This window comes from Delphinus delphis, chromosome 8 (genome assembly GCF_949987515.2).
Source record: "Delphinus delphis chromosome 8, mDelDel1.2, whole genome shotgun sequence".
In the NCBI taxonomy this organism is placed as follows: domain Eukaryota; kingdom Metazoa; phylum Chordata; class Mammalia; order Artiodactyla; family Delphinidae; genus Delphinus; species Delphinus delphis.
In genome coordinates this window covers 58,347,130-58,360,327 of record NC_082690.1, presented here as the reverse complement: position 1 = coordinate 58,360,327, position 13,198 = coordinate 58,347,130, and the positions used below count along the sequence as shown (strand labels likewise).

The 13,198-nt window shown below is 47.7% G+C and overlaps 1 protein-coding gene across 2 annotated transcripts; it reads right to left on the bottom strand.

Annotated features, from left to right (window-relative positions):
* Nucleotides 1–3,342: 3,342 nt before the first annotated feature.
* Nucleotides 3,343–12,641, bottom strand: KCNE3 (potassium voltage-gated channel subfamily E regulatory subunit 3). 2 transcript variants are annotated; one of them, XM_060017267.1, is made up of 4 exons: nucleotides 12,605–12,641; nucleotides 11,261–11,346; nucleotides 7,084–7,244; nucleotides 3,343–4,040 (listed from the first exon to the last, which is right to left on the bottom strand). In XM_060017267.1, the coding sequence occupies exon 4, from the start codon at nucleotides 3,998–4,000 to the stop codon at nucleotides 3,701–3,703; it is 300 nt and encodes a 99-aa protein (XP_059873250.1). In that variant the 5' UTR covers nucleotides 4,001–4,040; nucleotides 7,084–7,244; nucleotides 11,261–11,346; nucleotides 12,605–12,641; the 3' UTR covers nucleotides 3,343–3,700. The 2 variants fall into 2 exon arrangements, with proteins under 2 accessions (XP_059873250.1, XP_059873249.1); XM_060017266.1 differs by lacking the exons at nucleotides 7,084–7,244; nucleotides 12,605–12,641 and having other exon boundaries at nucleotides 11,261–11,340.
* Between the last annotated feature and the right edge of the window lie 557 nt (nucleotides 12,642–13,198).

Genomic DNA, 13,198 nt, shown 5'->3' with positions numbered 1-13,198 from the left:
ACCTGACATGTACCTTGTTTGTCTTGTTCCCTTTCCTATCTACTTCACTCTTTCCCTTGCATGTTTCCCCCAAAAAGTGCTCCCTCAATAAATGCCTGTCTCAGACTTTGCTTCTAGGGAACCCAACTTAAGTCTACTGATGTCAATACTCTGCCGTCATCTTCCCAAATCATCTCCGGGGACCGTTCAGACCCATGGTCTGGGCTGGGTATGCCATGGTGCTGAAATTGGGCTGAGAGTGAGGAAGGAGCTATGTGAAGAACAAGTGGGCTCTACTGAAGTAGTTGTAAGGAATACCTGCTACATAGGGATGTTATGAAGGTTTTAAAATCTAAATGAGTTAATGTCTGTAAAATGCTTAGGCCATAGCCTGACATGTAGTATCTTAAGTATTAAGTGCTTTTAAGTATTAAGGCAGGGATTTCTTTGATCTTTTTCATTTGTTTCTGTATTCCAAGTGTGCCTAGATGAGTGCATGGCACATAGTAGGCACTCAGCGTCTGAATGAGTGATTATTGAAGTTTTGCTTTGAGGGCCCAAGGTGATGTGCTGGGATCTGGCCAGCAGAGGGCAGAACCAGTGCAGCCAAAAGAGTCTATGGGCTGAAGGAGGCAGTGGGATAGAGCTGGGGGGAGAGCCAAGGGGAGTACCTACCTCATAAAATATTAGAATGTTTAAATTATACCTTAAAATCTTATATTTTTATTTAGCCCAACGTTGAGTGTACATAATGAGGTATATTGAGCCCCTTGCGGAGCACAGGCTCCGGACGCGCAGGCATGGCTCACGGGCCCAGCCGCTCCGCGGCATGTGGGCTCTTCCAACCACTGCGCCACCAGGGAAGCCCCGGTAGCTCCTCTTTTGAACTACCCCATACTCCTCTCAATAAATCCCCTTTTGTGCTTATGCTAATACACACTGGATTTCTGTAACTTACAAGCAAAAGAATTTGTATTACTCTATTTTTAAGCCCTGTGAGTACAAGGACTGTGTGAAGGGGAGTCCCCCCATAGATGGGGACACTGAACTCCCAGCGCAGCCACTCTGGGCTGCTTCCTGCTCCATCCAGCCGCCGACCTGCTCTCTTCAGGAGGGTGGTCTTGCCACATTTCTGCCTCCAAGCTTCCCTTGTCTTGTTCCGTTCATTCTCTCTGCCCACGTAGATCTGTCCTATCTCTCAAAGCCCAGTTCAAATTCTACCTTTCTCTGGCTCCTCTGCATCCACTCAATCTCATTTCTCAAAATCCTGATAGCATCCATTACCTGACATTCATTCTTATTCTTGTTGGGATTCCATATTTTATTTGGGTGTTTGGGCTGAGCGGTCTCCAAAGTCCCATCCAGCTGTAGACTTCCGAGTCCGTTGTCCACCTATATGTCACGTCTTCTTAAGCAGGTCTCCACCTTCTCTCTCAAGAAGATATGAGGAAAGGCTTGAGAGCACATGTGGGGCTCAGCACTGATTTGCATGGAATCAACATTCCTAACTGGAATCAACATGACTAACTGCTCATGGGAGCAAATGTGTTCTGTGATCCTCCATTCAAGTAACACACAGGTGTTTATTTTCATTTTTTCAAAGTAAAAGTAGTTTCCTCCCCCCCCCCCGTTATTATATAAGAAACATACTTATGGTCAAATAAATCAAATATTACATAAATTTTTAAAGTAGAAAGGGAAAATCACCCATAATCCTTCTCTTCAGAGATAAGTGCTCTCAAAATATGCTTTCAAAGTTTTTGATATACACAAATATGTATGTTTTGATAGGGCTTTCTGGAGACCCCATGGAGATTCCTTAATAACAGAAATTAAACAGAACAGTGGGAGGTTCCAGCCTGGGATTTGTAGCTGGCCACATTTCATGTATTCAGCTGAAGCATGTGAAACTACTGATATTCAGCTGTTTTTGACCGACAAGCACAGCAGGTTTTTGTGTGTGTGTGTGTGTGTGTGTGTGTGTGTGTGTGTGTGTGTCTCTTGGATTCATTGGAACTTCCTGACTTTTTTTTAAAATAAATTTGTTTTTACTTTTGGCTGTGTTGGGTCGTTGTTTCGGTGTGCAGGCTTCTCATTGCAGTGGCTTCCCTTGTTGCAGAGCATGTGGGTTCTAGGCGCACGGGCTTAATTGCTCTGCGGCATGTGGGATCTTCCCGGACCAGGGATTGAACCCGTGTCCCCTGCATTAGCAGGCAGATTCTCAACCACTGCGCCACCAGGGAAGTCCAGCACAGCAGTTTTATGTGGTTCAAATCAATGTACGTGAAGCCTAGAATATCAGATCTGGTAGAGCCCTTAGAGACTTTCAACTATTTCAACTTTCTATTTCATGGTGCTGAAGAAGGACAAGAGTCAGAGAGGGAAGTGTCTAGCCAGTTTATATACCACACTGGTAGTAGAATCAGGGCTGGTTCTCTTTCCACTGAATCAGGTACCTGCCTCTTTTAATATGGTAATCTTCTAGGTGTGATAATAATCTTCTAGAAGCAGATTTCAACTTGATATCAGAAAATTACTCACAGAATTCATTCAAAATGTTAGAGGCTGCCTTAGAGGTAGTGAAGTCCCCAGGACTGGAGATGGGGCTGGGAAAGGCACTGCGACTGGTGGAAGGGCACAGGGACCATGGAGCTAATGAGGCTTAACAGTCAGGGCTCTGTACTTGCATGGCTCCTTCTTAAGATCTTAGGAGGGGCCCCAACAATGTATTAACATGGTGATATGTTTTTGTAATTCTTGCAACAATAAGATATTTTAAAATTCTTTTTCTTAAGGAGGGCCCCCCAGAATTATATAAGTTTCAGGCCTAGATCCACTCCTAGGTAGCACACAGTTTTGCAAAGCACTAGGCAAGGTGACCAGAGAACCGGGGTTCCAGTCATGGTACTGCTTTGGCCCAAATGGGCAGAATGGCACTTGCTCTGCTTCCCTCACGGGGGGTAAAATCACAAATGTTAAATGGGCTGAAAAACATAAAATGTGAAAAAACATAAGTAAGTAACATAACTTAGATTTCCTGTCTGTGATATGAGATAATCATTGCTGCTTCTCATGGTCATTGAAGATAACACATCAAAAAATGTGTCCTCAGGGCATTTTTCCTGTCTCATTTCCCTCTGCTACAACTTCCTCTTTTCCTTCCTCTAGCCCCTAGCCCCCAACACTCCGGCCACTAGAACACTCATTTGTCATTATATGTTGCCACTTTTATATATATATATATATATATATATATATATATATATATATATATACACACATATATATGTGTGTGTGTGTGTGTGTGTGTGTGTATATATATATATATTTTTATTATTTATTATTTATTTTTTTTTGGCCACACTGAACGGCTTGTGGGATTTCAGTTTCCCGACCAGGGATTGAACCCAGGCCCTTGGCAGTGAGAGCACGGAGTCCTAACCACTGGACCACCAGGGAATTCCTGCCACTTTTATATATTTGTTCAAAGGGCTCCTACTGTCTGTAACGTCTATCTTTGCTGGAAAAAATCCTTATCCACAAGGCCTAGGTCTGCTAGATCCTCTCCTCCTTCCCCAATGATGACCTCCCTTAGTACTGTTTCTTGTTGATCTTACAGATTAGAACACTGAGGCCTGATGTAACACATAGCTGAGCTCTGGAGGCCCCACAAGATAATCCTCAGGAATCTTGATCTTCTGCCATCCCCGGCCTCTTAGCATTAGAGCATAGACACACGGTTCTTGATGTATACATGATAGGGGTCACTGCGCTTATCCACTTTGCGGGAGCGGGTGTATCCCAGGATGAGGCTGCCCACAGTGGCAGCAAATAGGAACATGACGAAGAGAATGTACATGTAGGAGTTGTCATCACGGCCAGGTAGGCTGGCCCGCCTCTCCTCAGTCAGGTTGTCTGACCCTGGCCGGCAGAACAAGTTGCTGTGAAGAGTAGCATTTAGAGCCTTCAACACAGTGTGCAGGCTCTCATACCAGGTCTCAGTCCCATTGGTGGTCTCCATAGCAACAGGGATTCAGGTGGGGGAAGAATCGGAGGATGCTCTGGTAGTGACAGAAAAGAGAGAGGATGGCTTCTGTTACTTGTAGATTGAATGACCTTCCCACTCCTTCAGACCCCAGCTAAAATCCCAACATCACAATTTATTCTAACTACTTGTTTGCTTGTCTGTCTTCTCCACTAGACTGCCAGCCCAAGGAAGGCAGGGAATGTGTCTGTTTTATTCACTGCTATGTATGAGCACTTATGACAGCACTCAGTAGGTGCTCAATAAATACTTGTGGAAGGAAGTCTTCCTTGACCATTGTAAGCATGCTGATCTGTCCTTTCTTTGGGTTCTAAAAGTCACTGAGCTTTAGGCTAGAAGGGCCTTAGGGATTATTTAATGTAATTTCTTCCATTTTACACACAGGCCCAGAGAGAATAGTTGGCTTGTCCATGATCACAGAGAATACTGGAGGCAGAGCCGAGGTACAGTCCTGCTCTTCGATGGCCAGCTCAGAGCTCCTCTGGCCTCCACACCAGCTCTGGGGAGGACTGTGTGGCACAGTTAGAAGACATTCCTCAGAACTCTCCCTCAGCACAGTTCTTTCTTATGCTCCACAGACACCATGTAGAAGATGTTTGGGGATGGCTTAGATTTCCCCCTACCTGGAGGCCAGAGGCTGGGTCATTTGACCTCTAAAGCATCCTAGGTCCCACTCTAGGTATTCCTAGCTATTGAGGAGAAATTCTGTTGGAAAGGAGGTGGCTGGGGGAGCAGGCAAAGGCTGATAACCACTGCAGGCACTGGGCCTGAGGCCTTTGGAGTGAAAGGAATACTCAGTCCAGTTTGGGGTTATACCCACCCCAGAGAGAAAAGACACTAGCACCTCAACTATCCTGCCTTCCAAAACAATGTCACTGTGTACATGGCATATAACTGGTGATAGCAGATGTTCCTTTTCCTTCCTCTCAGAGATCCTTAGTCTACAATGTAGAAAAATAGCCAAAGGCAGCCTTGTATCCTAGTCTCCGGAAAAACATATGTCATTCCTTTAAACAAGGCTCCATGCTCACTTCCTTCAGGAAGCCTTTGTGTGCTCCCAACATACTCCACAAGCTTTATCATCGCAGCCTTCCCTTTGCCCCAGCACTTACATGTAAGGCAATTTGTGGCTGTCCTCTTGCTATTGATAAGGGTTATCAGCAGACCACATGCTCCTGGTCAGGAAGGCTGTGTCTCTCCTCCAAGTCTAGGGGACTACCCTAGTTCTCCTTCCCTCAGTGGTCTCCAGTAAAGATGGCCACTTTGGATTTCTCTATAGGCCAGGCACTCAGTGTTCACTGACTGGTTCCAAAGCCCTCCTTTATCTAGGTAGAGCTGTTTAACTTGACTATTAACCATCACGTCTCTTCCCCGGAAAAGATGACAGTTAGTTATGACCATGATAAATATTCATGAAGAACTCTATGAATGCAGAATTTGGGGGGAAGAATCAAAATAATACAGCAATAATCCAGGACTGGCCCACAGTTTATGCAAGGCCTTGGGGCCCCCTGCCATCTAGTACTCGGGCAACCTTGTCTGGATGGAAAAGGGGAAGAGTTAAGATCGAGGAGGCATAGGTTCTCATCTACTATCCCACTTGTCAGGCAACAAGTGGGAAAACAACATCATTGTGTACATGGCATATAACTGTGCCTTCCTCTTTCCTCATATGGGCTAATGGAAAGCAGGAGCAGCACAATGAAATTAATGGCTCAGTGAATCACCTGGCCAGTCATCGTTTATGGAGGCCCACTCCTGGGCAGCCTTATTCTGGGAGCTCTAGGAGGCCAGTCCCTATACTCAGGGGCACAAAGCCAGCTCTTAATGTGGGAGACAATGTAGGAGCTACTGGGGCTTAAAGGAAGAAGGGATGAATTCTGACCAGTGCTCAGAGAGTGTTCACAGTGATGGAAGAATTTGAGTTGGACCTTGAAGGATTTTTTGGAAGTAGAGAAGGCAAGGGAAGCAAACAGATGGCTAGAAAGCACACTTTGAAGAATGGAAAGTAGCATAAAGAGTGTAAGATGCGTGAAAGGATAAGATAGGATGTGGGATGGAGACACTGGCCCAAACCAAATCATAGAGGGCCTTGAGTGCCAGGCTGCAGTTGGAACTTTATCCTGTAGGTGGAGAAAAACCATGGAATGATATTTTAAAAGGGGGTAAAATAATCAGATCTGTGCTTGGAAAGGACACTCTGGCTTCTGTGTGGAGTGTGGAGTAAAGAGGGCAGGGATGGAGGCAGGGAGCCCAGTGATAAGTGAAATAGTATGGGTTCAAGGTGCTGAGTCCTGAGCTGGGGCAGAGGGGATGACAAGGTGGGGGCGGGGACAGATAGAGGATGTGAGAGGCATTTGGGGGTGGGAATGGCTAAGGCAGTGGTTGCAGGAGGAAGGGGCCTCAGACAGTTTTATAAGCAGACAACAGACAGATGGCATAAGTGCGGGAAGAGCTCGCTTTGAGGGAAATAAGTTTCTTGCCCTGTTTGCACTTCAGTGTCCTCATCTATCAAAAAAGATTATCACCAGGAGTTGTTGTTCAATGGGTACAGAGTTTCAGTTTTGCAAGATGAAAAACTTCTAGAGATCTGCTGCATAAAAATGTAAAGATAGTTAACACTACTGAGATGTACCATTAAAAATGTTAAGACAATAAATTTTATGTTGCTTTTTACCACATTAAAATTTAAAAAAAATTTTTTTTTAATTAAAAAGGAAAAAAAAAAAGATTATTATCTCTGCTCTGCCCCCTGCCCCAGGCTTGCTTGAGCATATACTTTTATTACAGTGAAGAGGATTTTTTAAATACATTTTAATAAAAAACACGGTTTTCATTAAAATGAAAATCTGTTTTTCATTTTTGAGAAGTAAATACATATACACAGCAAAAAAAAAGAAATTGAAGCAGTACATACAATGAAAATGCAGTCTCTCTGTTCCCAATGGCCCAGGTTTCTTTCCCAGGGCAGTCACTGTCACCAGTTTTCTTCGATAGCTTTGCATGGGGGTTTGAACTGACAAGGCAGACGGAGGGCCACCTCCATCTGGAAGACTCACCAAACAACAGCAAATTCACTGGCTCCTGGTCAGCTCCAGGAATCTCCCTGTGGGCGCCCTAAGGCTCCTCAGCCCCTCCGGATGTCCTGACATGTCTTCAGGATGTCCCTGGACACATCTGGGGTCTCAATATTGACTTTGGGAGCTGGGAAGGCCCAGAGCTGGGTGGGGAGGGGACAGAAAAAGAAGGAACTAGACACACAGAAAAAACTTCAGAACGAGGGTGGATCACCCGAGGCCAAGCCCCAAGGGTTGTGCAATAGCTGTGCTTTGGGTGCTGACACCCTGCCGCTTCCCCTCTCCTTCCTACAGCAGCTGGATCAGGCCAACCTAGGGTTGCAGTTATAGGAGCTGTGCCATGGCCAAGGGATATCTGACTGCTGTCCCCCGACTCCAGATTCACAATGTCTCATCTGGGTGACTTCATGAGAAACCTCAGTTCAACACATGAGCTGCTGCTCAGGGACCAGCTAACAGTGCAGTCTAAAACATCCCCTTTCCCCAGGGTACTGGCATCTTAGCAGGAGCCTCTAAAAGGCTGAAAGGGCCTGAGACCCAAGGAAATGATGTGAGTGGCAGAATGGCAGCCAGCAATTGGGTTGCTATTTTATGTAGGAACAAATGATGTTACCAATCAACCTATTTGGATAGACTGGGTATAAACATAGGCATGGCATCAACACTATCTGTACCATAGCTTTGTTGTGAAAATTAAAGAAGAAAAGTATGTAGTGCCTGGCACTAGACGCTCCACAGATGTGGTGGTGGTTTTATTTGTGCAGAGCAGAGGCTGGCAAGGCCTTCAGAGTCCATCTAATCTAACCTCCCTCATTTTACAGTGAAAGAAATGAAAACCAAAGAGCTGTCTTTGTTCAGCTGCTACTTGTGTGACTTTGCGCATGTGACTTCCCTTTTCTGGGCCCCAGCTTCTGTCTGCATCTGTAAAATGAAAGGGTTTTTCTATGTAATCTTATAAGGTCCTGATCAGCTCTAACATGAAGATACCACAAAACCATACGTGAGATTTGGGAGATTGGGTAGGCTGGGGGGAGAGGATTTGGGGGGCTCTCTAGAGTCCCTCAAATCGAGATAGAGAAGACTTCAGATTCTTTCCTCACAGGTTAAGATGCTTCATAGTCCCAGGACTGAGTTACACTTAGTATTCCAGCCTAGATAAACGGAAGGCCAAATTTGCTGACTTGTTCATTTTTCCTCTTTATAGCTCACCTGCCAGGGTGATCTAGCCTGGGGGAGACAGACTCTGTGTTAGAAAGTGGGGGTAGCGGGAAAGCGTCGGGGACAGGGTGGGCTCTGAGGTGGAGTTCAGTGAGGGGAGTAAAGGTTCACAAAACCATTTATTCCTCACACCCTCCTTCCAGTGCCTCTCTGGATAGACCTGGATGGATATTTGTAGTTCTGATGGAACGTACAAAGGAGCCACAGTTGCATATCTTTAGAAGCTGGGTTGAGGTGGGATGGAGGACCTGTGTGCAAGGAGAGGCAGAGAGCTCATAAAGGGACAGCTTGGTTCTCTATGACGTGCCTCTGGGACCCAAGTTGGGAATTGGCAGCTGGCAATGTGGGGAATTTTGTTCCTCTTTCTGAGCTCCTTGTCTTCCCTCTTCAAGACAGTTGCTGATTGTGAAGGTCTATGGATGGGGAAGACAGAGCTCCTGCCGTGGAGAGTCCCTGACTTGAAACAAGAGATAATCATTTAGGAAGGGAGATGAACAGTGACTGAAAAGAGATTTTGAAGATTGTTTAGAATCTAGATTCTAGGCCAACCCCTCCATTTTGTAGTTGAGAAAGCTGAAGGTCAGAGAGGGGAAGTGACTAGTCCAAAATGACATGGCTAGTAAATGGTAGAGCTCTGATGAGAACCCAGGTCTTTGCGGTGCTGTTCAGGTGCTCTTTCCGCTACAAATGGCAATGTCTTCTGGCATCTGAGCTGCATATCACACCAAACACAGGCTCCTCATGTCCTGGGGCATCATCTCCTCTAAGTCCACCACTACTCCTTTTTCCTGCACTACAGATTCTTGCTCATCTTTTTTTTTTTTTGGCCGCACCACTGGCATGTGGGATCTTAGTTCCCTGACCAGCGATCGAACCCGCACCCCCTGGATTGGAAGTGCGGAGTCTTAACCACTGGACAGCCAGGGAAGTCGCTCTTGCCAATCTAACTGAGGATCCAGTAAGGGGAGAAGTTGGTAACTTTTGGAAGAGTTAACCTTCCTTTCTAGCCTTGCTCCCCATGGCCCTTTCTGCTCCAGACCTACTCCTGCTCTTCTATACAAGCCAGGTGCACTCTCTTCCTCCACACCCTGATGGCACTCTTTCCAACACATTAACAGCTTTGCCCAAACTGTTCTTGACTTGAGCTCGCCTGGCCTCTAACTTGGGAATGGAGGCATAAAGCTGGGACCTGGAGGATGAACTGGATATCTTAGTAAGGTTTTCTTTCAGGTTTCTCTGGGGAAAAGTGAAACGCCACCATCGGTTCTTTTGGTTTCCCTATGCTCTGTTTCAGCTTCTCTTGCAGAATGAGTGTCTGAAGTGCTTGGAAATGTGGTAGAGAGGCAGGGGAAAAAGGCCACATAAAGCAAGTGGATCCAGAGATAACTCCTGGGAATGCACAGTTTTGCCTCTGGCCCCTCTGGTGGTCTTATCACCACCATGGGCTGGCGGGAGAGGAACCTGAACGTATAGTTAGAAGGAGACACAGAAATAGAATCTGAGCTGGAAGGGATCTTAATCACATCATTGGTGTAACCACCTCATTCAACCAGTGGGAAAAACCACCCCACCCCAAGAGGAAATCACTTGCTCAAGGTCTCACAGCCTAGGAACTGGGACCAGAAACAGGTATCTCATCCACATATCTTTCCACTATAAGTCCTCTGTTGCCTATAGGACAGTCTAACCTCCTGCGATTATCATTCAAGCTCCTTTGGATATGACCCTGCCTCCAGCGCCATCTCACCACAGCTCTCCCCACTGCCTGTGTCCCATGATACTGAGCTATAGGCCATTCCCCAAACATTCCTTGCACTTGCACACCTCTTGCCTTTGCTCATGCTGTTTTCTTAGGCAAAAATACCCTTCCTCTTTTTTATCTGCCTAGTGAACTCCTACTCATCCTTCAAGACCCAGCTCCAATATAACCTCTGTAGATCCTCTCCCGAGACACCACCTTCCCCACTCCCTAGCCAGTTAAGTCTCTTCTTCTCATCTGTTCCTAAAGTGCTTTGCATAAAACCCTATTAGAGCACTATGCTGTATTGAAATTGGGTGTGTATATCTGTATAAATATAAATAGATATAGATATACTAAACTGTGCGCTGGGAGGTGTGAAGGTAGGGACCTGTGCCTCATACATTTCTTTATAGCAGGCACTCAAGAATAGGTGGATAAATGTCTCTTCTTATTAGACTATTCCCCCCTGCGCACACACATACGCATTCATGAAAACAGCTTACAGCACTTAAAAAGCAACTTCAAGGGCAGGCCAAAACAGATTCCATTTGGTCTGGGGAAGGGGAAGCTCAAAGAAAAGACACCATCTCAGTCAGATGGGCAAGTGAGTCAGGGGAGGAGGAATTCTAAGCCACCTTTGGAAGCCCAGATGTTCCCTGCACCGGAACCCCATTCAATCCAAAGGGCAAACATTCTTGGCCCCAAAACACCAGCAGCAGCTTAGCAACCCTCTTCCCTGTGTACCCACCCAGGGGGCAGCCACACACACACACCTGCTGCACACACACAGTCCAACTCCCAGTCTCCCAGCCTCTAATCTTGCCTTTCAGGTATGCCTTTCATGGTTCCAATCTTGGCTGTATGCTTGGCTATGTGACCTTGAGCACTGCATTTATGTTCTCTGAATCTCATCTATGAGATGGGGATAATTACCCCTGTCCTGCTTGCCTCACACGCAACTCGGGGAGACCAAAGGGGAAAGGTGTTTTAGAAATTGCAAAGTATTATGTAAACATAAGAGAGAATTATTGGGCAGCCTGGTCACCTATTTCCTTTTCTGTTTCCCTATCTCCTCCGCCGCCCCCCAGTATTACCAAGAACAGCTATCCCTATGTCCCCTCTCCCCATCTTAGGTTCTCCTACCCTCAGAGGAAGCCAGGAGGTTCTTTATTACTTTTCTTCATTCTCAGACACACTTACCTCCTTCAGAAGCCTTCCTTGTTTCTCGTCCTCTCTGATCAGCCCTGTAATCTCTCTCCATTTAGGGGTACCATTCTGTAGTCCTGCTGGTGATAGAGAACACACCAGAGTTGGAGTCAAGAGACCTGCCCCTATTTTGTAGACATGTCTAGCCGTGTGTCTTGGTTAAGTCATTTCTCCACTCTGGGGCCTCATTCTCCCCATCAGTAAGATGGGATATCTTGTCCTGCCTCCCTCTTAGTAGGCATTTTGAGCATCCACCCATTCAGTTTATAGATAGAAGTGTGTTTTGCAAAGTGTGGAGTGAGTGAGGGATGAAGGTTGTTTGTTCTCATCTTAAGGAGTCAAGAAAATCTGAAAGCAGTTTCCTTGCCTCCAGCTTGGCTCTCCTCCATTCAGAGCGGTTAACTGGCTGGATGCCAGGAGATAAAGAGCAGCTAACGTATTTACAACGCACTTTTGTAGCTGAAGTGGAATCAGCCCTGGGCTAGGAGTGGGGAGAATTAGGTTCTACTTCTGTCTGGTCCCTGGTGTGACCCTGGACAAGCCATCTCCCCCCTGGGCCTCAGATTCCCCATACGCAAACTGCTGAGGAGTGGGGAGGGGGATAGGAGGAGACACTCTCCAAGGGGCCCTCACACAGGGGTCTGAACTCCTGTACTTTCTACACAAGAAACTCCCGGGCCCAGTCCCCTTCCCCCACATGCCATACGGAGTACATGGGCAACAGGACCAGGAGGCTCATTTTACATTTGGTGACCCAGGAAAAGAACGCACAAAGCACAGAGCAGGTGGGCGATTGGCACAGGTTTACACAACCTGTAAACTAGAACTCAAGTCTCCTGACTCCCAGCCTAGATCTATGTTACTAGTACTAGAAGACATCTAAGGGAGCTTCTAGGCTTTTCCCAGGACTGGGGCGCATAGGGCGAGGGGCACAATAAAGTAGCGAATGGGCAAGGCAACTCGCACGCTGAGCAAGCGGCTCCCGCCAAGCAAGAAGACACGCCGGGTCCCGGAGCGCCATTTCCGCGTGTGCTCTCGCTGCGGAGGCGCAGGTTGATTGTTATATCGTGCGCTCGCATATCTGTGGATGTGGAAGGAGCTTGGGTGCCGCCGTCCCGGGGCCCGTGAGTGCCGACCTAAGCCCCCACGGTTTCCGGGCAAGGCGTGCCAGGAGCCCAGCTTCGCGCTCCCACGTGCGCCCCGGGATCCCTGTGGCTCTGTCCAGGGGAGGATCAGTATGTATCTGCGTCGGGTGGCGGCCTCCAGGGAGGCGGATACACCCCTCATTTCTACCCCTGGCGCCGGCTCAGCCTTCCCGAGCCGGCGGGTGCGCCTTACCTGCCGGTCGGCAAGGCTCCCAGGGGCGCCGTCTGTTCGTTGGACACCTCGCCCTGGGCTCGCGGGTGCCCCGCACTGCGCCCCAAGGCGCTCCGCCAGCCCCCCCTGCTCGCAGCCCGCGGCCAGCACCGTCTGCGCCCCCTCCGCTCTGTGCTCCAACCCGCGCTCAGCTGCCTTTTCCCTTCCTCAGGGCGTCCCCTCACCCGGCCCCGCCCGGCCCCTAACACACCCACTTCTCCCGGAGCTGGCTTCGGGCGCCTCCGCCCAGCTGCTTGGCCTCACCCAGCTGTGGGCTGCGACCCTTCCGTACCCTGCAGCGCCTGCTTCCTGGACCTGAGACCGAATGTTCCTTGCTTCGCTTCAGCTTGCCCGGTCTGAGGAGGATCTCAGAAGAGCGTCTGGTGCTGGTGGAATCAGACCTTGCTCCTACGTGGTTGTATGGTGGCGGGCAGGACACTGCTTCTCACTGGGCCATGGCTTCCTCGCTGTAAAACGGGTACAGTTCCTGCATGCATTCTTCACAGGGTGATGGTTAGGGTCAGATGAGATCTTAGAATCCAAAATATTAAAGCCGGATGGTCACTGGAGAAATCA

What these genes read in the sequence shown, in the direction of transcription:
- KCNE3 (XM_060017267.1), bottom strand. Translation starts at nt 4,000, where the DNA reads ATGGAGACCACCAATGGGACTGAGACCTGGTATGAGAGCCTGCACACT.